The following is a 24,643-nucleotide window of genomic DNA, read 5'->3' on the forward strand; positions in this document are numbered from 1 at the left end:
GCATACTAAAGAAACCTGATCTGTTTCTGTGGATGCTTGAATTATGTAGGCCTATTTTAGTTTTGAAAAAGTGATAAAGACACTAATTTTCAGCAGGGGAGTGGCGAACTGGGATCCCGAGCCAGTTGTTCCCCCTGCCTAATATTCCCTGATTCCTACTACCAGAAGAACAGCATAATTGAAATGCATTTTTATGGTTGTCAAACCAATTTCAGGGACTTATTAGGATTCAATTTGCTGAATATTTTTAGGGAGGGGGTGACTATTATTTCCACTGAAATTATGTATTCTCTATAGAAGTTAAAAATTATTATTTTTAAAACAAAAATATCAAAAGTAGCATAATTCATAAATCCCACTTTTTCAGGAAGACGGAAAACTCACGTTGGAATATTACAATTTTATTTTCTTCAGAAAACGCTGTGCTCGATTAGAAATAACATTTATTCCCACTATTAAAAATACAAATTGAAACTTGGCAGTATTTTACAAGAAGAAAAAACTAAAAATACAGCCAAAAGTATGCCTTCTTTCACCACAACTAAGTATTTTCAATACCAAAAAAACATACAATTATACTTTCTACAAGAAAGATGAAATCAAGATCACGCGAAAATGGCAGCAAAAATAATGGCATCATGAAAATGGCGTTAAAAATAAAACCAACACACATTATCCAGACTTTTGCACTCCTCGACTCCCCACTTTACTGCGAAAGTGTTCTATAATGCAAAAAATAATGCTGCTTGGTAATTACATGTCTTTAATTTACTGATTGCCTTTCGAAATGTTTGAACTAAGAATTATCAAACAGTTCGTGGTAACGAACTGTAAGGAGCGACCAGGAACTATAGTAACCGAAACTCTGAAAAACAGAATTTTGGTACCTATAAATATATCAAAAGAATTAGTTTTCCATGTTGATATTAATTATATAAGTTTCATTAAGTTTGCTTTTACCCACCGAAGGTCAAGAGCCTGTGAAAGTTTCCCTGATTTAAAAAATGGGGAAACACCATCTAAAAGCCGCAAAATGTTAATGAAAATCACACCATCAGATTTAGCGTATCAAATAACTCTATTACAGAGGTTCCAAGTTCCTATCTGTAAAAATGGGGGATTTTGTATTTTTTGCCAGAAGAAAGATTACGGATGAATGTTTATTTGTTTGTTTTTCCCCAGGGGCGATCGTATCGACCCAGTGGTCCTATAGCATAGGGAGAGGGCTCATTCAAACGGAAGTTAAAAGTTCAAGTGCCCTTTTTAAATGGCCAAAAAGTAGAGGGTAACTAGGCCCCCTCCCACTCCCTTTTTTCTCAAAATCATCTGATCAAAATTTTGTGATAGCCATTTTGTTCAGCATAGTTGAAAGGCCGAATAACTACACCTTTGGAGATAATTTGACCCGCCCCCCCCCCCTTTAGCCCCTGGGAAAAGTTCTTTAAGTTTCAAAATCTGCACACTGTTTGCTTATAGTATTTGTTATTGGGAAATAGCCTATACATACATGTTCTGGGTGGGAGGGGAATTTTCTGCTGGTGAGGTTTTTCACGGGGATAATTTTCCATGGGGAGGGAAGTTTCCCGGGGGTGAATTTTTCAGGGGAAAATACTCTGGGGGTGATGCCAGAACTCTTATACAAAAGTCTTCTCATGTCTTGGTTTCTCTTTGTCGACTCACTTTTACGCCTGGAGATGTTAAGGGTAATTGTCAGGGGTAAATTTTCATCAGTATTCAACTCTCTAGAGAATGAATCGGTGTAGAGGAGGGATTTTTCTGTGGAGGTGTAGCCAGAATTCCTGGCATTATTTAGAAAACAATCAGAAATTTAATTAAAAAACAACTTTTTTCAAGTGAAAGTAAGGAGCAACATTAAAACTTCATACGAACAGAAACTACTACGTATATGAAGAGGGTTGCTCTTCCTCAACACCTCGCCCTTGTCGCCAAAGTCTGAATTCTGTCCCGATTCTTTAAGAACAACTCACGAAACACAATTTTCGTTTAATTAAATAAGAAGCTTTTTTTTCAAATGCTAAAAACAAACTTTAGCGTAAAGAACGAGGCTCTTATTTTTACTGACTGCTTTTTGAAATGTTTGAAATAAAATTTCAACAAAAAAAAATGAAGGCAAATAAATGGACCTTTCTATTCTGAAAGCATTGTGAGATTTAGAGCTGATGTCTCTTTGTTAGAGCATTCGTTTTTGAAGTTGTGGTAAAATTTCAAAGACCTAACGAGAGAGGAGCTGGGGGTCGTATGGGGGTGGAAGCACTTCTTATGTGGATAGTATCTGCTTGTTTTGAGTTTAATGTAGCGCGTTAATTAAAGAAAAACGGTTTACTTACTTGTTTAATTTTCTTTTTGTTAATTTTTTATTAAAGGCTGTCCTAAATATCATGAGAGGAGGCTGGGGGATTCGTTGTATGGTTAGGCCAAGAATGGTTCTTGAAATGGGGGCGCTGTATACCGAGCCTTTTCATTGTTTGATACTGATTGCAGAGTTTTTGCTCGAGTAATTTTTGGTCCTGATTAACCGAGTGAAGGAGCCCTGAAGTTGCAAGAACAGCCCACTAGTTATTTAGAGATTGTTCTGTACAGATTTCACTCGGAAGGGAATTGGCGAGGTATTATTTAGTGGTTTACAAGTGCTATAAATTATCTTTTTTTAAATAATTCTAAAGATTTCTGTTCGTACTTCATTTTGATAACTTAATTTTAGACCGGCAGCTACCCTTCTGCGCCCCAAACCACATCTATGCGTCAAGAAACTATTTATATAACGGCCTGTTCACACTCTAGTCACTGAGTGTTCCCTCTTAAAATTGATACAGAAAACTGACCAAATTTGACAAATTTGTCTAACGCCCAAATTTGTCAAATTTGTAGGTGTTAGAACTCTTTTTTTTTTTTTTTTGTATTAACCAAACCATAAATATTGGAAAAGGGAAAGGCCGACCGGGCTAAAAACAAGCTATCTGTGCTTGAAGCCATCTTTACTCTCTGTTTCCTGAAACTGAAACCGAAGTGAATCGACTCAATAGCAACTGATGCTCTAAAATAAAGACACTAGCTACATCAAAAGAATTGTCTTTTTATGCTGATTCCAAATGTGTAATATTTATCAATTAGTGTTACTAGCTACGAGCCACGGAAAATTTGCCTGATTTTCGAAAAAGGGGGAAATACCCTAAAAAAAAACTCCAAAATTCACCACCAGATTCCGTGTATGCACCCTTCAGCAGTGTCCCTCCTCGATACCTAGCTCTTTACGCTGAATTTTGACTTTTTATCCTAATTCATTCAAAAAAACTCCCGAAACACAAGGGTTGTTTAATTAGAATAAGAAGCTTTCATAAAAACACTAAGAAATTTTAGTGTAAAGGGAAGGGTATTGAAGAGAGGGTAACCCCTTTCATATACGAGTTTCTGTTAGTTTTTTTTTATTGTTTCTCCTTACTTTAAGGAGAAAAAAACTTTTTTTTATTTAATACAGGATAAAGTAAGCCAAATTCTATTATACCTTGAAACTTTCATAGATTTTAGTAAATTGTTTTTGAGAGTAATTTATTAGTCAAAGAAGAAAATACTCTAAATCTGTCTCATCCACTTAAACAGCTTAAGTAGCAATAACGGTATGCTAAAATGTGATACCTCGTGGGAAATTGGCTAAAATTCGTGTTTTACTTGTTACGCTTCGTAGAGATTTCCTTGAAATAAAAAAGAAATATATCTAGTTTATACAAGTGAGAGCTATTCAAAAGAAGTAAATAATCTGAATCAACCAAAGACCAAATTACATTAACCAATATCAGAGTCGAAGAATAGGAAGGTGTTCGGTCGATTTCGCATAGGCGTAACCAGGAAAGTTTTAAAATGTTGATCTTCATTTATTCTCCCTTCCGAGTAATGTTTAGGAATGCCACAGAGGTTTTAATCTGTTTTGTTAGTGAGATATATTCAAACTAGGCTTTTATTTACATCAAATGAAATCCAAGCTATATCATCATCACAGAGCTAGAATGATTATTGGTTGTTTTTCACATTGGTTGCTTTGTTGCATTGAATCGGCATTAAAAGGAAGGTTTTGGCGGTTAAACCCCTTTATCCATCCCATAAAACTGAACTTTTATCAATTTGTCAACTTCAAGAGATTATTAGTCAAGTCTTGGTTTTAGTTAATCACTTTTTGAGGGGATTTGTGTCTACATATTTGGATGTCTATCCTGCTTACAGACAATCTTTGTATTGTTAATTGGGATCCACATTAATCTGGATTAGTTTCGTTCACATATATACGTTAAGGGCAACTAATCCTGCTTATCGTTTAGATCCTACTATAGATCCTGCCATTTTATCCTGCTATAGTTTAGAGTATCTCCTCAGATCTGAAAAATAGATTGAATGTCAGTATGTTTATATTGTGCTTGAAACTGCTATTATTCTTGAACTTTAAGTTTATGAAGTTTAAATATATGTGCTTCAAAATAGTTTTTCTAATTGCATCATTATTCGTATATTTTTTTCATTCGAATCTCATGATATATAGGTTTGAAGCAATTACGAGGGACTTTTAAATCTGTATATTTTGACAAACAAATACAAAGTAGAAACAATAGGGAAAATCTTTTCAAGACAGTGGAAATCAGTTCTGTGAATATTTCGGCCCTATGTCTAAGGGCCGTCTTCAGCACAATACGAGAACAAGAGAGAAAATATGCATATATAAATAAACTTACATTAAATTTTGGCATACATGTGAAAACTTAAATAGTTTTTACACTCTTATTAAAGTGGGGCTAAAGACTTCACACTAATTTAAAGTTGATAAATCGATAATCTCATGTTGGCTATTCCTTTAAACTACCATGAGTACCCAGAGAAAATGCCAATAAGACAGTAAACTTACTGCAAAATTGTTTGACACCTCTAAATTCAGAAAACTTTTCCTTATCGTAAATTTTAGTATCAAAATAGTTTTCAAACTTTTATTGTTTTAAATAAAGTTTATTACTAAAATCGTACATTTGACTAGTTTTGCAAGTAGTGATACTTGTCTGTGATTTTTGTTGGCTGGCTTAATATTTTTGATGATATATGCCCCATTCGCATAGCACACATTCTTATCCCATACTATTTAATATATAATATTTACTATATATACTATATATATATACTATTTAGTACTATATACACTATATATACTATATAAGGGCCCTAACCGCCGATGGGTATACCTGGTCTTTATGATGAGGATGGCAAAATAGCATGTGTGATAAAGATTTGAAAGGAGAGCAAAAGAAATTTTGAATTTCTTTCTTTTTAAGTTATAATAAACCTAGTCAAAACGATATGGCATTCTTTTCTTGTGGTCACAATTCTGAATATATTAAGTCGTATGAAAAAAATCGTAATAAAAAATACATTCTGGGAAAAGACCAATAAACCAAATAAAAAAAAAAATTATATGCAAATCCCTTGGGGAAATTCATAGACTTCAGAAATAGTCACTTGGTGCGCTATTTGATAATTAAACAAAGAAGGACGGCTAGACTTCAGCAATCGATCCAATATAAAAATTTGACCGAGGAAATGTATGTAACAGAATTTACTATCGTAGTCATTTTACCCCTTGTCACAAAGACAAATAGATCGTGCTCCATTGACTATTTGACGGTAAGATTTTGCTATTGTGTTGTCAATAAACTTAATATATTGTCATTTTAAGCCTAAAAATCGTTTCTGACACTTGAAACTTCTGAAACAGTCGTCAAAGTCGTTTGCTAAGCTGTATTCAAAGGGAAGTAATACATGTTCAATCGTTCTTTGACCCTATGATCTGTATTATCAAAGTAATTCTCCCTTTGAGAACAGCTTAGCAAACGGTTTTCGCAAACTACCCCAAGAGCATAAAAACGTCAGTTACGTCCTTAGATATAACAGTAACGATATATACTCGTTAGCGGTAGAATTTTCTAAATTGTGACAGCGGTGAGCTGTATTTACTTCATTTTTATTCTATTTTAACCTATCCTTATTTTGGACAAGTTTATTTTGGCAAGGGCCATATTGTTGCACTTTATTAGTGTATTTGGACAAATCTTTTAACTCTTTTCTTTCCATTCTCGTTTCCTGTGAAAATTTCTGCGCTATTGAAAACCAATAGCTAGCGTACGCGATGATGTACGACAACTTTTTTGTATATTATGTCTACTTTTTCGACACAATCTTTTGAAACCTTTTAAGGCTTCAACCACTTTGTTAAGGTCGTTGCCTTCAGCGTGGTTTACTTCCTTGAAAAAAAATGAAAAAAGAAATTAGGGTGTGTTTGAGCAGCAAAAACTAAAAAGTAAACAAAGAAAAGTTCCAAAGAAGGCTAAAATCTAAGAAACTAAAGTTTGAACATAATGCACACATCAAAATACTTTAATTCCAGTATGATGCCAAATATTCCCCACGAGCAACATTGTTCTGAGGATTCCCATAATCCTAAGAAAATTAGAGAATTTTGTAGCACACTTTTGACCAAAATAGGGTAAAAATCTCATAGCATCTTTAAGGGGCAAGATATGTCTTCTGCTTAAGGCATGAAAGCACTAAATAAAATTTACCAAGTTCCAAGGTCACATCCCCGAAGGTCGTGTCTTTCGTTCCTAAAAAGAATTCTTGCAGAATCATAATATACTTATTTCAAACACATGAAAAATTGACAGAAATTTAATTTTAAAGAAGGATTCTTTTTCACATGAAGGTAGGTTCATGTGTTCACACGGAGGTTCTTTTTCACACGAAGTTAAAACAAAAAGAACATCGAATATTCTAAATACGTCTTCCTCCTTACACTCTCTATTGTTTACGCTAAAGTTTAGTTAACGCATTGTCAAAACTACAACTACCACTACTACTTCTACCACTACTACTATCACTAACATCTCACTACAGCACCAAGGTGCCAGAGGGTAATACAGCAGTGTGCGCTCCTTTTTTGCCCCAATCTATACGAAGCTTCAATCTTCACTCCTCCCATGAAGTCCCGATTCCCAATAAAATATTTCTCAAGGCTTCCTCCCGCCACAATTGAGGACAACCTCATTTCGTTTGGTCCCCGATGAATGGCAAAAAGCACAATCTTTCGCAATCTTTCATCCATTATCGATAAGACGTGACCAAGCCATCTTAACCTTTCTTTCATTAAAGTATAGAAAGTGGAATCAAACGACATTTTTGTAAAGCTTATTTTTTGATAGGCCGTCAGTCAAACATTTACGAAAAATCTTCATAAACAATTACTTTAGACAGCATTTAATAAGCTTATTAAAATTTGACAAATATAACATGTTAGTATTCGCTAATGCTTTATTTATCTGTTGTCTTTCAAAAATATTTTCTAACGATTTTGCTGTTTCCAGTCTTGCTGAAAACATCAATTTTTAGAGCAAATACATTTAGATAAGTAGTTATCTTCGTAAAAATGCAGTGAAGAGTACAAGTCTAATACCATATGTAAATTATTGTGTTTAAAGTAAAATTAGAAACCTTTTGTCTAAGAAGTAGATGGTTGAGACATAAAACATACCCCTCTTATTTAGCGTAATTCATTTTCCTCGAGTTTCAACAACCCTCTTTGCTTTCATCCAAATAAATGCTAAAAAACAAAAGAGAGTGCTAGAAACGTCTGAAATTTTAACATAAAAACTGAAAGGGATAAGCTTGCTATCAGCCAATAATGCACTTTTTTAACTTTACAAGGAAACTCCGTTTTGTATTTAGCAGAATTATCATCTTCGGATTTGCTGACCGTAGCATTTTTCAGTTCTGATAGATGGGAAAGCTCAAATGAACCGAAGAAAGTGGGCATGATACGAGATTATAAAGAGTTAAATTATAAGAAAAAATACCATTGGGATTTCATAGGAGGTGGCCAAAGCGAAATTTTCTAGCAGGTCGATACTGAAAACGGATGTTTGCTAGCGTGTCAGACTAATTTAGCTTAACACAATATTGAGTTAACATTAATAGCTGTTTACTGGCTAAAAGGGGACGGTTCCTTTAGGAAAGGACTCAAAATACTCCATGTAATTTAGATTTTTCTCTTGTGTTTAAGTATTTTGTATAATTTGCCTTTTCAGGGGGCTTATACAAAATTTACTAGGTGTCGAAGCTGAATCCTGTACAGCCCTTTCAGATATAATTTGAAAGTTAAATTCCCTCCACCAATCACCACTATAGAAAGGGATCCGCTCTGTCTCTACCCATCACCTGAAGTTGCTACGCTTGGTATAGTTATTTCTCGAATTAAAAGTTTGATCGTGATTTATTACAAGTATCTCGTAATCAATTATAGGCTACATCGAGGTTTGAAAATAACTCGGCACTTGTCTGTTAAAAGAAACACACTCAAGAATTGCGCTGTGTAAGATCTGGCAGAAACCGGTTTGCCTCTATGCGATCGGTCATGATTTGCTTATTTTGAGTGAGAAAAACTGCGATATATGCATATTTTTATTAAATATTCTATATATAGAGGTGGCTAGGGATTAGGTTAGGTATTTAATATAACGTGTTCTACTTTGTCTACTTTCCATAATTCTTTGTCGTAGTTTCCATGATTTTGTTTCTACAGTATTATACTATAATCATGTTTCCGTATATTTCATTAGGATTAACCTAAATTCACTTTTTGAGTGTGTTTCATTTAACTGACAAGTACCAATATTTCAACGGCACTCTAGAGCCCAGGAAGAAGAAAAAGAAAATAAAAATATTACTTAGTGTATCCAGAAAGGAAAGAGCAATTTATACTCAATGTAGATAACTTCGAAGACCACACTGCCTTTCCATGACGAAAGTATAACAGTTCAAAATAGGGCTGAAACCTTTTAATCGACAGTGAACAGATATAAAAAATTTTAACTGGATATTTCGAACACATATACGGTGTTCATCCTCAGCAGTAAAACTAAAAGACATCAATGAAAAAAAAAATATATCCATTTTGTTTGTTTTCATTGAAGTCTTTTAGTTTTACTGCTGAGGACGAAAACTGTATATGTGTTCGAAATATCCAGTTACAAATTTTATATCTGTTCACTGTCGATTAAAAGGTTTCAGCCCTATTTTGAACTGTTATACTTTTGAGGAATTTATAAGATTTTATATCAAAGGCTTATTTGCAAAATCTATTTAAATCAATTCTTCTGAGTAATTACAACCTAAGAAGGACAAATTGATTGCGTGTTGAATCTTGTGGAAAAAACCATCATTGTAATGTCCAAGTTTCAAACGATATTCAATTATTTAATAAACCGGAGAATCTGTAAGATTCACTGGCGATTACCTATAAAATTGTTAGTAAAATATTGACCAATCGGAATTTTCTCCTTCTTTCTAGTGAAAAATTGCCCATATAACTAGTTGTATCACTTTTCTCTTTTATTTTTTAAGAGCACACTTTTGTAATAGCTATGGTAGCTATACTAAAATCTAAATTCTTAAAATGATTTTCTCATATATATGAAAAAATGGGTAGCTTGCTTTCTTTCACAGGTCGAAAAACCTTTATACCTCCCACTTTGCCACCATCACCTCCTGTGCTGTCTTTGAGTCAATTTTTGGTATTAACCCTAGTTTCTTGAATCCATGCACATGTTTTCTTGTTTTTAGTGTAACCAAATTAATTATCTCGTAGTTCCTTTGGTGTTAATTAAATAAAAAAAGAAGTTTTTTTTTAACGGAAAGTAAGGAGCGACCATAAAACTTAAAACGAACAGAAATTACTTCGTATGTGAAAGGGGTAGCTTCCTCATCAACGCCCCGCTCTTTACGTTAAAGTTTGACTCTTTCTCTTAACTCTACTTTTTAAAACAGTAAAAAACTTTAGCGTAAAGAGCGGGGCGTTGATGAGGAAGCAACCCCTTTCACATACGAAGTAATTTCTGTTCGTTTTAAGTTTTGATGTCGCTCCTTATTTTCCGTTAAAAAAAAACTTGTTTTTTTATTTAATTTCTGAACGTTTTTGAATCAATGCATGTTTTGATTTTGGCTCTCCGCAGATGAATAATTAAAACGAAATTTGCATATTTATTTCTTTGGCTAAATGGCTTTCTCATAGTTTTGATCGAATGATTTTGAGAAAAAAAGAGTGGGGGAGGAAGCCTAGTTGCCCTCCGGTTTTTTGGTTACTTAGAAAGGCAACTAGAACTTTTAATTTTTTACGAATGTTTTTATTAGTAAAGGATATACGTAACTTATAAATTAGCTTACGTAAAGAACTTCTGTATTCTCATGTTTTTATTACGTATATGAGGGGGCTCACCCCCTCGTCAGTAAATCGCTCTTAACACTAAAGCTTAAATTTTGTCCTAATATCTTAAGAATGACCCCTGAGTCACAAAAGCCGTAGAATAAATGTTTGAAATTACTAAAAATAATTTAGCATAAAGAGCGAGGTATTAGGAGGAGGTGAGCCCCTCATATGCGTAATAATTTCTGTTCGTTTTAAGTTTTAATTCTGCTCCTTAGTTTCAGTTGAAAAAACTTTGCATATTTATTCTTTCATTTTTTTAAATAATGCTAGAAAATCCTGCGCTCCCTTCATGGAAATTTTCTTTCCCCATGACAAATTCCTCCAAGGAAATTTCCCCCAACATATCCCCCTCTTCTCCACCCCCCCACAAAAAATCCCCCTGAAAACGTCTGTACACTTCCAAATAACCATTGCTATATGTAAGCAGTGATTAAAGTTTGTAACTTGTAGCCCCTCCCACGGGGACTGTGGGGGAGTAAGTCGTCCCCAAAGACATAGTTATAAGGTTTTTTGACCACGTTGAATAAAATGGCTATCTCAGAATTTTGATCCGGTGACTTTGGGAATATAATTAGCATGGGAGGGGGCCTAGGTGCCCTCCAATTTTTTTGGTCACTTAAAAAGGGCACTAGAAATTTTCATTTCAGTTAGAATGAGACCTCTTGAAAGATTCTAGGACCCATGGGTCGATACGATCACCCCTGGGAAAAAAAACAAAAAAGCAAACAAACAAATAAACACGCATCCGTGATCTGCTTTCTGGCAAAAAATGAAAAATTCCACATTTTTGTAGATAGGAGCTTGAAACTTCTACAATAGGATTCTCTGACACGCTGAATCTGATGGTGTGATTTTCGTTAAGATTCTATAACTTTTAGGGGTTGTTTGCCCCTATTTTCTAAAATGAGGCAAATTTTCTCAGGCTCGTAACTTTTGATGGATATGACTAAACTTGATGAAACTTATATATTTAAAATCAGCATTAAAATTGAGATTCGTTTGATGTAGCTATTGATATCAAAACTCGATTTCTTAGTGTTTTGGTGACTATTGAGCCGGGTCGCTCCTTTCTGTTTGACTTGTTTGGTGCTCTTACAACTTAGGTAAGTTCTTACAAAATTGTCTTATAATAAAGCCTTACCCCACTGCTACTTATTCGTCTAGAATTGAATGTTACTCCTGAAAATCTTTCTATTAATCCCTTTCAGAGTTCAGCACAAATAAAAGTAATTTTGACAGCACCAGTTTTCCTCCCATGACAATTACTCAGAATTGCCAAGGAAAATACGAGCGCCCTATAAAATCCCTAAACAGAACATTTTGTGATAGCTGTCTTTAAAATGAAAGATTATTTTACTGTTTATAGGAAGTAAAAAGGGCACTTTCTCCTCTCCTCTTCTGTCTCCTACAAATAGAAAGTCTCCGCCCAAAATGTATTATTGATCTAGTGCGAGTCTGGATTCCCGATATTCCCATGGAGAGTCATACCAAGCTCTCTATGAAAGGTGGCTCCTGAAAGCCCTGCCAACAGAGAATTAAATGATTCTTTCTCATCTATCAGACGTTTCTTGGGGAATAAACAGAGTCTATAATAAAAGAAGAAGAGAAGGGTAAAAGTAAAAAAAAAAGGCGAAAGATCAGTACCTCACAGCAAAACAACAGGCTAGATTTACACTGTCTTATCAACGCGAAGCGTTGTAGAAGCTTTGGTGGGATTCGGTAATAAAAATCAAACAGTTCGTGGTAACGAACTGTAGTAAGGAGCGACCCGGCTCAATAGTAACCAAAACTCTAAAAAATTGAATTTTGATATCAATAGCTACATCAAAAGAATCGCATTTTAATGCTGATTTTAAATATATAAGTTTCATCAAGTTTAGTCTTACCCATTAAAAGTTACGAGCCTAAGAAAATTTGCCTTATTTAGGAAAATAGGGGGAAATACCCCCTAAAAGTCGTAGGATCTTAACGACACCATCGTAGTTTGACTCTTTGCCACAATTCTACTTTTTAAAACAATTAAAAGCTTTAGCGTAAAGAGCGAGGGATTGCAGAGGGGACAACTCATTTCATATACGGATTAATTTCTGTTCGTTTTAAGTTTTAATGTCGCTCCTTACTTTCAGCTAAAAAAATTAGTTTTTATTTATTTAAATATTGTGAAAAGACTGCCTTGGTTTTGTTTTCTTCTTCGCCATCAATTAACTGCTGATAATAAACCAAATATACCAATTGCTGATAAACCAAAGATATTGCATGTCTTCCGCTTGTGGTTTTTATTAAATAAAAAACAAAACAAGTTTTTTTCCAACTGAAAGTAAGGAACAGCATTAAAACTTAAAACGAACAGAAATTATTACGTATATGAGGGGTCACCCACTTCTCAGTACCTCACTCTTTACGCTAATGGTTGACTTTTTGTTCCAGTTATTTAAGAATGACTCCTGACACACAAGGACCATTCGATTAGAATAAAAAGCTTTTTACAAATTGACAAACACTTTAGGGTAAAGAGAAGGGTACTAAGGAGGGTATACTCCCTTATATACGTAATAACAACCATTACGTAATAACCGTACATACGTAATAACCACACGTACCACATACGTAATAACTGCAAAATTGCGGTTCAAAAAGTTCGTGAGGAGCGACCGGCTTAATAGTAACTGAAAATTCAAAAAACGAATTTTTTAACAGATTTTGTTACCAATAGATATATTAAAAGAATTGACTTTTCATGCTGATTTCAAATATATAAATTTCATTCAGCTTAGTCTTACCCATTAAAGGCAACGAGACTGAGAAAAATTTTCTGATTTTCGAAAAAAGTGGAAACACCCCATAAAAGTCAAGTGATCTTAACAAAAATCACAGCATCAGACTAAGAGTATCAGAAAACCTTATTGCATAGGTTTCAAACTCCTATACGCAAAAATGTGGAATCTTGTACTTTTGCCAGAAGAAACATCACGGATGGGTGTTTATTTGTTGTTTTGTTCTTGTTTGCTTTCCCCAGGGGTGATCGTACCGTGCCAGAGGTCCTTGAATATCGAAAGAGGGCTCATTCGAACGGAAATTAGAAGTTCTAGTGCCCTTTTTAAGTGACCAAAAAATCTAAGGCAACTAGGCCAACGCTCCCCCGTCACTTTTTTCCCAAAATCGTCCTCAATAGTAACCAAAACTCTAAAAAATGGAATTTTGATACCAATAGTTACATTAAAAGAATCAAATTCTTACGCTGATTCTAACTATATAGGTTTCATCAAGTTTAGTTTTATTCATCAAAAGTTACGAGCCTTAGAAAATTTGCCTTATTTTAGTAAATAGGGGGAAACACTCCGTATCAGAGAACTCTACTGTAGAAGTTTCAAGCTCCTATCTACAATAAAGTGGAATTTCGTATATTTTTTTTTTCAGAAGACAAATCACGGATGCGTGTTTATTTGTTTTTTTTTCTTTTCCCCAGGGGTGATCGTATCGACCCAGTGGTCCTAGAATGTCGCAAGAGGGTTCATTCTAACGGAAATTAAAAGTTTTAGTGCTAAAAATTAAAAGTTTTAGTTTTTAAGTGACCAAAAAAACTGGAGGGCACCTAGACCCCCTCCGACGCTCGTGTTTTTCCCAAAGTCACTGAATCAAAATTTTGAGCTAGCGATTTTGTTAAAACATAGTCGGAAATCCTAATAATTATGTCTTTTGGGACGATTTAATCCCCCACAGTCCCCGGGGGGACTGTTACAGTTGAAAATTTACAAACTTTGACCACGGTTTACATTTATAGTAATGGTTATTATGAAGTGTACAGACGTTTTCATGAGGACTTTTCCAGGTTAAAGGGGTGTCGGGGGGAGGGGGTTACGTAAGAGGATCTTTCCATGGAGTAATTTATCATTAGGGAAGAAAATTTCCATGAAGGAAGGTTTTCTAGCATTAATTAAAAAAAAAAACAATGAGAAAATAACTTTAAAAAAAGTGTTTTCAGGTGGAAGTAAGGAGCAGCATTAGAAACTAAAATAAGCAGAAATTATTACGGATATAAGGGTGTTCTTCTCCCCCAAAATACCTCACTCTTTACGCTAAAGTATTTTTTAGTAATTTCAAATATTTACTCTAAGGCCTTTGTGATTCAAGGGTCATTCTTAAGGAATTGGGACCAAATTGAAGCTTTAGCGTAAAGAGCGAGGTATTGAAGAGGGGGAGAATCCCCTCATATACGTAATAAAATATAAAAATATAGAATTTCGTTACGTAAGTTAATTTGTAAGTTACGAATATTTATTACTAATAAAAGACTGTGAGAAAGCCATTTAGCGAAAAAAAATTATTATGCAAATTTCATTTTAATTATTCATGTGCGGTGAGCCCAAATCTATCGCCATGCATTAATTAAAAAACGTTCATCAATTAAATAAAAAAACAAGTTTTTCAACTGCAAGTAAGGAGTGACATTAAAACTTAAAACGAACAGAAGTTATTCCGCATATGAAAGAGGTTGTCCCCTCCTCAACGCCTCACTCTCTACGCTAAAGTTTTTTACTGTTTTATAAAACAGAGTTGTGAGAAACAGTCAAACTTTAGCGTAAAGAGCGAGGCGTTTAGGAGGGGACAACCCCTTTCACATACGGAATAACTTCTGTTCGCTTTAAGTTCTAATATCGCTCCTTATTTGAAGTTGAAAAACTTATTTTTTATTTAATTTAATTTTTTTTTTTATTTAATAGTTGAAAGGAGTGACCCGGCTCAATAGTAACCAAAACTCTAAAAAACGGAAATTTGATACAAATAGATACACCAAAAGAATTGGATTTTAATGCTGCTTTTTAATCTATAAATTTCATCAAGTTTAGTCCTACTCATCAAAAGTTACGAGCTTGAGAAAATTTGACTTATTTTCGAAAAAATGAGAAAATATCCCCTAAAAATCATAGAATTTTAATGAAAATCTCACAAGTTCAGCGTATCAGAGAATCCTATTGTTGATGTTTCAAGCTCCTATCTACAAAACTGTGGAATTTTGTATTTTTTACCAGAAGAAAGATCACGGATGTGTGTTTATTTATTTTATTTTATTTTATTCCCAGGGGTTATTGTATCGACCCAGTGGTTCTAGAATGTTACGGTAGGGCTCATTCAAACGGACATTAAAAGTTCTAGTGCCCTTTTTAAGTAACAGAAAAAATTGGAGGGCAACTAGGCCCCTTCCCACGCTCATTTTTTCCCAAAGTCACCAGATAAACATTTTGAGATAGCCATTTTGTTCAACATGGTCGAAAAATCAAATAACTATGTCTTGGAGGACAACTTAATCCCCCAAAGTTCCCGGGGAAAAGGCTGCAAGCTATGAACTTTGCCCATTGTCAAACAGCTCGTGGTAACGAACTGTAGTAAGGAGCGATCCGGCTCAATAGAAACTCTAAAAAACAGAAATTTGATACCAATAGTTACATCAAAAGCATCGCATTTTAATGTTGATTTTAAATATATAAGTTTCATCCAGTTTAGTCTTACCCATCAAAAGTTACGAGCATGAGAAAATTTGCCTTATTTTAGAAAATAGGGGGAAACCACCCTTAAAAGTATTACAATCTTAACGAAAATCACACCATCAGATTCCTACAAAATCTTATCTATAAAAGTGTGGAATTCCGTATTTTTTGCCAGAAGACAGATCACGGATGCGTGTTTATTTGTTTGTTTTTTGTTGTTTTTTTCCCAGGGGTGATCTTATTGATTCAGTGGTCCTAGAACGTCGCGAGAGGGCTCATTCTAACGGAAATTAAAAGTTCTAGTGCCCTTTTTAAGTGACCAAAAAAAATGGTGGGCACCTAGGCCCCCTCCCACGCTCATTTTCCCCCAAAGTCACCGGATCAAATTTCTGAGACAGCAATAGTCGAAAAACCTAATAACTATATCTTTGGGGACGACTTACCCCCCCCCCCCCACAGTCCCGGTGGGAGGGGCTGCAAGTACCAAACTTTGACCGTTGTTTACATATACTAATGGCTATTGGGAAGTGTACAGACGTTTTCAGGGGGAATTTTTTGGTTTGAGGGAGAGGAGGTGTTGGGGGGGGGGGTACGTGGGAGGATCTTTCCATGGAGGAATTTGTCATGGGGGAAGAGAATTTCAATGAAGGGGGCGCAGGACTTTCTGACATTATTTAAAAAAAACAATGCAAAAATAAATATGAAAAGTTTTTTCAACTGAAAGTAAGGAGCAGCATTAAAACTTAAAACAAACAGAAATTATTACGCCTTTGAGGGTTCACCTCCTCGTAATATCTCGCTCCTTACGCTAAAGTATTCTTAGTAATTTCATCCACTTATTCTTCGGCCTTTGTGATTCAGGGGTCATTCTTAAGGAATTGGGACAAAATTCAAGTTTTTTTGTGTAAAGAGCTATGCATTGACGAGGGGGTGAACCCTCTCATACATGTAATAAAATATACAAGTATAAAAGTTCGTTACATAAGTTAATTGTAAGTTACCTATATTTTTTACTAATGAAAACGTTCGTAAAAATTAAGTTCTAGTTGCGTTTTTAAGTAATCAAAAAATTGGAGGGCAACTAGGCCCCCTCCTCAGTTCCTTTTTTCTCAAAATCTTCCTATTAAAACTATGAGAAAGCCATTTAGCCAAAACAAAATTAATATGCAAATTTCTTTTTAATTATTTATGTGTGGAGAGCAAAAATGAAAAAGTGCATTAATTCAAAACGTTCAGAAATTAAATAAAAAAAAACAAGCTTTTTTAACTGAAAGTAAGCAGCAACATTAAAACTTAAAACGAACAGAAATTACTCCGTAAATGAGAGGGGCTTCTCCTCCTCAACGCCCCACTCTTTATGCTAATTTTTTTTACTGTTTTAAAAAGCAGAGTTAAGAGAAAGAGTCAAACTTTAGCGTAAAGAGCGGGGCGTCTAGGAGGAGAAGCCCTTTTCATATACGGAGTAATTTCTGTTCGTTTTAAGTTTGAATTTCACTCCTTACTTTCAGTTAAAAAAACCTTTTTTTATTTAAGTTACATATAGTATTTGATATTGGGAAGTATACAGACATATTTAATTTGGATTTTTTCTGGTTGGAGGTCAGGGGAGAGTGTTACGTGAGAGAATCTTTCCATGGAAGATTTTTTCACGGGGGAAGAGAATTTTCATGAAGGGGACACTGGATTTCCCCGCATTACTTAAAAAACAATCAGAAATTAAAACAAAAAACCAAGTTTTTCAACTAAAAGTAAGGAGCAACATTAAAACTTAAAACTGCAGCGTATATGAGAAGGTTTACCCCCTCGTCATTACCTCCTTCTTTACCCTTAAGTATTTTTAGTAATTTCCAATGAGTTATTTATTCCAATTACACAGCTTTTGGGATTCAGAGGGGATTCAGAGGGCATTCTTAAAGAATTGGAACAAAATTCGAACTTTAGCGTAAAGAGTGAGGTATTGACGAGGGACGAATCCCCTCCTATTAAGTATTTGAGGGAGTTTTTTCCCCTCGTCAGTACCTCACTCTTTACGCTAAAGTTAGAATTTTGCTAAATAATGGCCGATATAAACAATAATTTGTTTTTGTTGTATTTCGGCCAATCTTAGCATTTAATATTATCTTAAGCAGCTTCTTGATTATGATTTTTATGTGATAATAAACCAAAGATATTTTTTTTCGTCTTATGGTTGTTATTAAATTAAAAAAACAAGTTTTTTTTAACTGAAAGTAAGGAGCAACATTAAAACTTAAAACGAACAGAAATTATTACCGATATGAGGGGGTTGCCCCCTTCTCAGCACCTCACTCTTTACGCTAATGTTTGACTTTTTGTTTCAATTATTTAAGAATGATTCCCGACACAAAGGGACCGTTTAATTAGAATAATAAGCTTTTTAAAAGTTCACAAACACTTTAGTATATATATATATATATATATATATATATATATATATATATATATATATATATATATATATATATATATATATATATATATATATATATATATATATGGCTTTTTGTGCTGATTTCAAATATCTAAATTTCATTAAGTTTAGTCTTGCCCATCAAAGGTTACGAGCTTGAGAAAATTTTCCTGATTTTCGAAGAAAGGAGGAAACACTCCCTGAAAGTCAAGTGATCTTAACAAAAATCACAACATCAGATTGAGAATATCAAAAAACCCTACTGTGTAGGTTTCAAGCTCCTATCTGCAAAAATGGGAAATTTTGTATTTTTTGCCAGAAGAAAGATCGTGGATGCGTGTTCTTTTTCCCGGGGGTGATCGTATCGAGCCAAAGGTCCTAGAATATCGGGCGAGGGCTCATTTGAACAGAAATTACATGTTCTAGTGCCCTTTTTAATTGACCAAGAAATTGGAGGGTAGCTAGGCCACCTAGTCCACCTCCCCCGCCACTTTTTTCCCAAGGTCAACCGATCAAAATTTTGAAATAGCCCTTTTGTTCATCATAGTTGAAAAGCCCAATATCTATGCCTTTGGTTAAAACATGACCCCCCCCCCCACACAGCCCCAGGGGAAAGGTCTATAAGTTAAAAAATTTGGCCATTGTTTAAGCATAGTATTTATTATTGGGTTGCATGCATACATTTTTAGGTGGGGGGAGGACAAATTTTTTGCTGGGGGTTTTTCCATGGGGGAAGTTTCCAGGGAGTAGACTTGTCAGGGGAAATTATACATTGCGGGAATTTGCCAGAATTCTTATAAAAAATTCTTTTTATATGTCTTGCTTTCTCTTTTCCGTCTTAATTTTACGCGCGGAGTGGTTAAGAGTAATTTTCCTGGGTAAATTTTCACCGGGATTGAAATGTCTAGAGGATATTTACAAGGTGAAGGGATTTCACCGTGGAGGTTTGGTTAGGTTCCTGGCATTATTTAAAAAACGGTCAGAAATTAAACACAAAGAACAAGTTTTTTTTCACCTGAAAGTAAGGAGCAGCATTAAAACTTAAAATGAACAGAAATTATGACGTATATGAGGCGGGTTGCCCCCTCCTCAACGCTTCGCTCTTTACGCTAAAGATTGAAACTGTCCTGAGTGTTTAGGAATGATTCCTAAAACACAAGGGCCGTTTAATAAGAACAGTTAGACGCTTGTTAAAGTACTAAAAAACTTCAGTGTAAAGAGCGAGGTGTTGAGGAGGGGGCAATCCTCTTCACGTAAGTAACCATTTCTGCTTGTTCTAAGTTTTGATAATGCTCCTTACTTTCAGTTGAAAAAACTTGTTTTTTTATATTTAATAATAATAGAGATTGAAAGTCTTTGGGAGATCCCGGTTTCAAATAAACTTGGAGCATCTAAGACATTGTTGTCCTTTGCCCACAGCTGAAGAGGCAGAGGTATCAGAGGGACCAACAGTTTACCTCATGCCCCCTACCTTTTATTTCAAAAATGATTACAGTTTTCCGACTGGGAGAAGTAATTACCTGCCCGCCTTTTTGTTTAAAAGTTGATAGTAAAACAACAACAGGTAAAAATAATGGAGAATTTATGATAATGGAACAATGGAGAATGGAAGGATACGGTGAGATTTTTCTTAAACCTTCAATGAAAATTTTGATCTATATCCAAAGGCCGTCCTCAGCAAAGCACACTAAACGAATAAAATAAAACCTAAAATAAAATGTGAATATTAAAACTAAAATAAAAAAAAATGAAGCAGTGGCAGAATCATCTCTTGAGGTTAGGTTAGGTTAGGTACCAGGACTGAAGAGTAAGCAAGACAAAATAAGACAATTGACTCAGGTACATGCATATCAATAGCATATTTTTAATGCGATTCTTACTCTTTTAGCAGTAAATTCATATTTAAAGAAACATTATTATTTAGCTTAAGTTTCATTTATATTGTCTCAGAAACACCTTGTTTAATACCCATATCATTGCTAATGAGGGGGGAGGGTGTTCTTAGAAAAATATTACATGACTAGGGTTTTCAAAAATATTGACTGCTTTGGGCAGAATTGAAAGAATCATGAACACTCTTAGAATTTATATTTATGGTTATGCATTGGTTATGCATTTGTTATATTATTATGCTATTGTGGGTATTTTTTTTTCTACATTTTGGTGAGCTTTACCCATATAGTAATAACCGTAATCACATGGCATTGATAAACCCTTCTATGGCGAGTAACTGGAGCCTTATCTTTGCCAGAGTTTTGAAAATTCATGGTTTTTATATTGCTAGTAAAAACTACACACATATTATTATGTGTGCGGACTTTTTTTTTCATAAGTAATAATTTTTGGAATTTTTGGAAGTTAGATTACATTTGAAGGTTTATTATAAGCTTCACATGATAAAAAATATTTGATTCCTGGGATCTGTGGAAGGTAGATTAAACATTTTAAGGTTTTTTAGAATCTGCACATGATACACGGTCCTTGCTTTAAAGAGAGTGTCTTTTTAACCTACGGCAATTGTATTATTAATAAAATAGGATGGGATAATTGCTACTAAAAAGTATATTTCTGATAAAATCTAAATCAGTATGTCCTAAATTTGCTTCATTTGCTTCGAGTTTTATATCACGACAGAATTGAATTTTATCAGACACGTGCTTTTTGGAAATGGCTATCCCATCCTTTTTATTAATAATACAATTGCAGCAGGCTAAAAAGACGCTCTCTTTACAGCAAGGACCTTGTATCACGTACAAAACCTAATAAACCTTCTAATGGAATTTACCTTCCACAAATTCCTGGAATTCCTTCAAATTAAAAAAAAAATGGTACACCAAATAATATGTAAGTAGTTTTAACTTATAATTTAAAAATCATGAATTTTCCTAAACTCTTGTTAAAATAGGACACCAGTTATTGAATAGGGGCTTATCAGATACCATGTGACTGCAGCAATTGCTATGGGTGTAGAACTCACCAGAATTGAAAATCCTTATTTGGATCTCAGTTCTTAGGCATGAATTAATTATATATTTCTTTTCAAACTCTAATGTCCTATTTACCAGATCAGACTGATGTTTAGACTTTCTGAAAGAATCACAGAGCCCTTAATTCTAAACATAAATTGGAATTAGGGGCATAAAAAATGAACGAAACTAATGCGTAGCTGTGTGTGATTCAGACGGATACAGCCAAATTATACTAAGAACAAACTCTAATTTTTTAACAATTCCTGTTTTGAATTGCTAGTTTGATTGAAATGCATAGCAAAAAATATTCGTTCTAAGTTAGGAAATAAATAAAACATTTTTCAAGCAGCGTCAAAAACACACTGTTTAGGTACCTGGCGTATTTTTCAAGATTCACAAATAAAACTGGGGAATATTCAGAACAATCTCTAGTAAATAGTTCTTAGTAACTACAAAGGATCAAGGACTTTAGAGATAGATAAAAAACAATTCTTTCTTTCAAAATCCATCAATATGATGATTAACTGAAATGTTTTGAACGACTAAAGCTAACAGCGGAACAGGAGAAAAGTCACCGCCTTTGAAAATAACTGTCTTCACCGGATCCAAGGGATCAACTGGAGATGCCATGTCAGCAGTGACGAGATCTGTACTCGCACATTCCAATCTGACTTCGCCTCTGTTATGAGGCAAAGAAGATAACAATACCTTGGACATATCCTCCATAGATTCAAAACTTCCTATAATATTCCTTCACAGGCAGCTCTCCAGACCAGTCTCATCCCAGAGTGAAAGGACATCTATGTAGAGGCTCACTTAAGGGACGGTGGGAGGCTACTCACTGACGCCGTGTGTTCATCTGGAGGAACTAAGGTCTAAGGTTAGGTGTAATATAAACTATGGCTAGTGAGACATTTTTAAGCTTAAATACCAGTGAAAGTTTATAATCGCTATATAGCAATAGTTTTATATTAGCCGTTATATAGTATAGCAAGGTATAGTGTAATGGTATAATATAGACTACTATTATAATACCGCTATACAGTATTATTTCCTAGCTAGTGGTTGGCGCGGTGATGTGAGAATCCTTCACCGGGTTCAATCCCAGTTGTGACCAGCTATTTGGTTTAGATGGGGGTCAGTGCCGTGATTCTGTAAGATTGGCCAGAGTCAACTCAGCACTAAATGGGTACCTGGAGAAATCTGGGGAAGGTGAGCAGGAGCGGTGTGTCAAGGCACAGGATGACCGGCCCCAACCCCCCATTGCACTTCCTGGCTGGAAGGTCCTGGAACGGAGATTAGGACCGCCGGTTTGGATCTTAAGGGGTCTAGTATCGTCTTAATTAGTACTTACTATATATATGATAATAGCTGCTATATAGACAATAAAGGGCATCAATCGGCCGATACCTTGAGAAGGATGCTGTGCTGTCCAGATCGTCACTCGAAGATCTTTGGTCCAAAGCACAGGAGAGGGTTGTCTTGAAGACGCACAGTTGTCCCCTTATGCGCCAGCCACCGTAGAAAGAAACAACAAAGAGAGATAAAACTCCACAAAAAAACCTCAAAACTTTTAACCGTAGAAAGACCTAAGTCTAAGCAAGTTATAGTAATAGTGGTGCTCTTCAGCTGGGCTCTTTCCTCCCACTTTGGCACAACTGGTAAAAATAAAAGTGGTGGAGAATTTCAATTCCTCAGATATGTATAATACTTCTTTAGGTACTGCTCCTAAATAAAAGAACTTATCGAGTCGCAGTTCAAAGAGCTTGAAAAGGAGATATCCTTTTATGTACAACTAAGACGGATAGACTTGAGTAAGTGAATTCCTAGAAATGGGTGAAATTCACAAGGGCAATATGGTAAAAGATAAAAAATGATATCATGGTTTGAACGCGGATACTGAGATATTTAGTGTTTTATTCAGGCCTAAAAAGTTAATAAGGCAGAGCCAACGGCCAAATATGGTGTATAACTTCGATTTCAAATGAACACAAATAGACTGTGAAAAATCCAATGCAAGAAATAACAGATTGAAGCGTTTCGTTTAAAATTCAAAAATATATTTCTTTTCCGATAACAAAGCTGCTTTGTACTTTTTTTACAGAAGTTTTTTTTATAAAGGACGCCCTTTTGCGGTAGCTCGTTTTTCAAAGAGTTACACAAATGTCCACCCCAACAGTGAAGGCAAGGATTAATTCCAATTTTAGGTTGTCAGCAAAATTGGACATTTTAGGGTTTTTTTTCTACAATCCAATTCTTAATTTACAATGTTAACAAATAATTTTCTACGAATCCGTCTGAACTAAAGCGTTAGGAAATGAAAATTCCAAGCTGAAATAATTCCTCTAGCCTACTAGACTAACCATATCGGAAGGTTTTTATAAGGAACCAACAAAAGAATTCGCTATCTGTATAAGTATTAATAGTCATATACTCTCCACCAATATTTACGGAGTAGAACCCATTTATCCTACTTGTTGTTGCAGTTGTAAAGAAAATACGCTCGGCTTTCGCCTTCTGCGTCACCAAACAAAATTAAACAATTATCAAAGAATCACAAAATATAAGTCAGGAAATTAAAACCTCCAAAAAAAATACTACAAATCAAATCATCTTCTCTTCTCACCACACTCTGGTGACTGATAAAAGCAACAAACCTAATAATGCTAATTAAAGCTACAACCAGTTGAAAGTATTTTTTGAAGATGCAAAAATTCCCAGTACCTTTAATATTTCTGTCTTTTTATCTTTACTTACATGGGTTAAATCTAAAACAAGAGGGGTGGACGTCATCAGACTCAATGATTCAACCTTCTTAATTAGAATATTTCTCTCCACTGTCCTACTTTACTGCATGGTGAGCTTTTAAATTTTGTGCTTTAAATTCTCTGAAAACGATTGGGTTTGTTAGAGAAAATTCTAGGAATATTAGCAAACAATTTTTTGTTGGATTGCAGAAGCGAAATTCACAGTAGAGTTGCTAGCTTATGTTTCATTTTCGAGAAGGCAGAAAAATGGCTGCTGCATTGTGCAATCACAGCTCAAGAAATAGTCTGTAGTTTATTGACTATTTCGCTCTCGTGATAATACTGACCAATATTTCATGATCAAAGATATGAATGTGGATTCAGATCATCGTAGAAGATCTCCAAACCACCTTTCAAGAGGTTTGGTTAAAAATGAACTGAAAACAAGCGATTTGTCATCTGCTAGATCTTTATAAGTTGTTTTACTCAAACCAACTAAATTTTAACTCAAACCAACTAAAATTTAAAACAGTATATAAAAAGTTATTGGAAATTTAAATTTGAATTCATGCTTGGCATCCTCGCAATTAAGTCCGGGATTTTATAGTTAATAAACTTACAATGGGTCAGCCACATATTCATAGGTACTTTTAGGAAGGCAACATACTGAGGAGGAGGGACACAACTTAAAAACAAACGTCAAAATA

General features: G+C 34.7%; 1 protein-coding gene across 11 annotated transcripts in view; it reads right to left on the bottom strand.

Moving 5' to 3' along the window:
* The window catches only part of LOC136031071 (nuclear protein MDM1-like), a 195,303-nt gene that overhangs the window by 114,960 nt on the left and 55,700 nt on the right, over nt 1–24,643 (bottom strand). For 5 of the 11 annotated variants that reach the window (XM_065710318.1, XM_065710322.1, XM_065710317.1 and 2 more), the window contains exon 3: nt 22,600–22,692. The exons of the other annotated variants lie outside the window; for them this stretch is intronic. In XM_065710318.1, coding sequence (XP_065566390.1) covers nt 22,600–22,692 — 93 coding nt within the window. The remainder of the gene's footprint in view (nt 1–22,599; nt 22,693–24,643) is intronic. 11 annotated transcript variants of the gene reach the window in all.

The sequence above is a fragment of the Artemia franciscana genome, chromosome 9 (assembly GCF_032884065.1).
Source record: "Artemia franciscana chromosome 9, ASM3288406v1, whole genome shotgun sequence".
Classification (NCBI taxonomy): Eukaryota; Metazoa; Arthropoda; class Branchiopoda; order Anostraca; family Artemiidae; genus Artemia; species Artemia franciscana.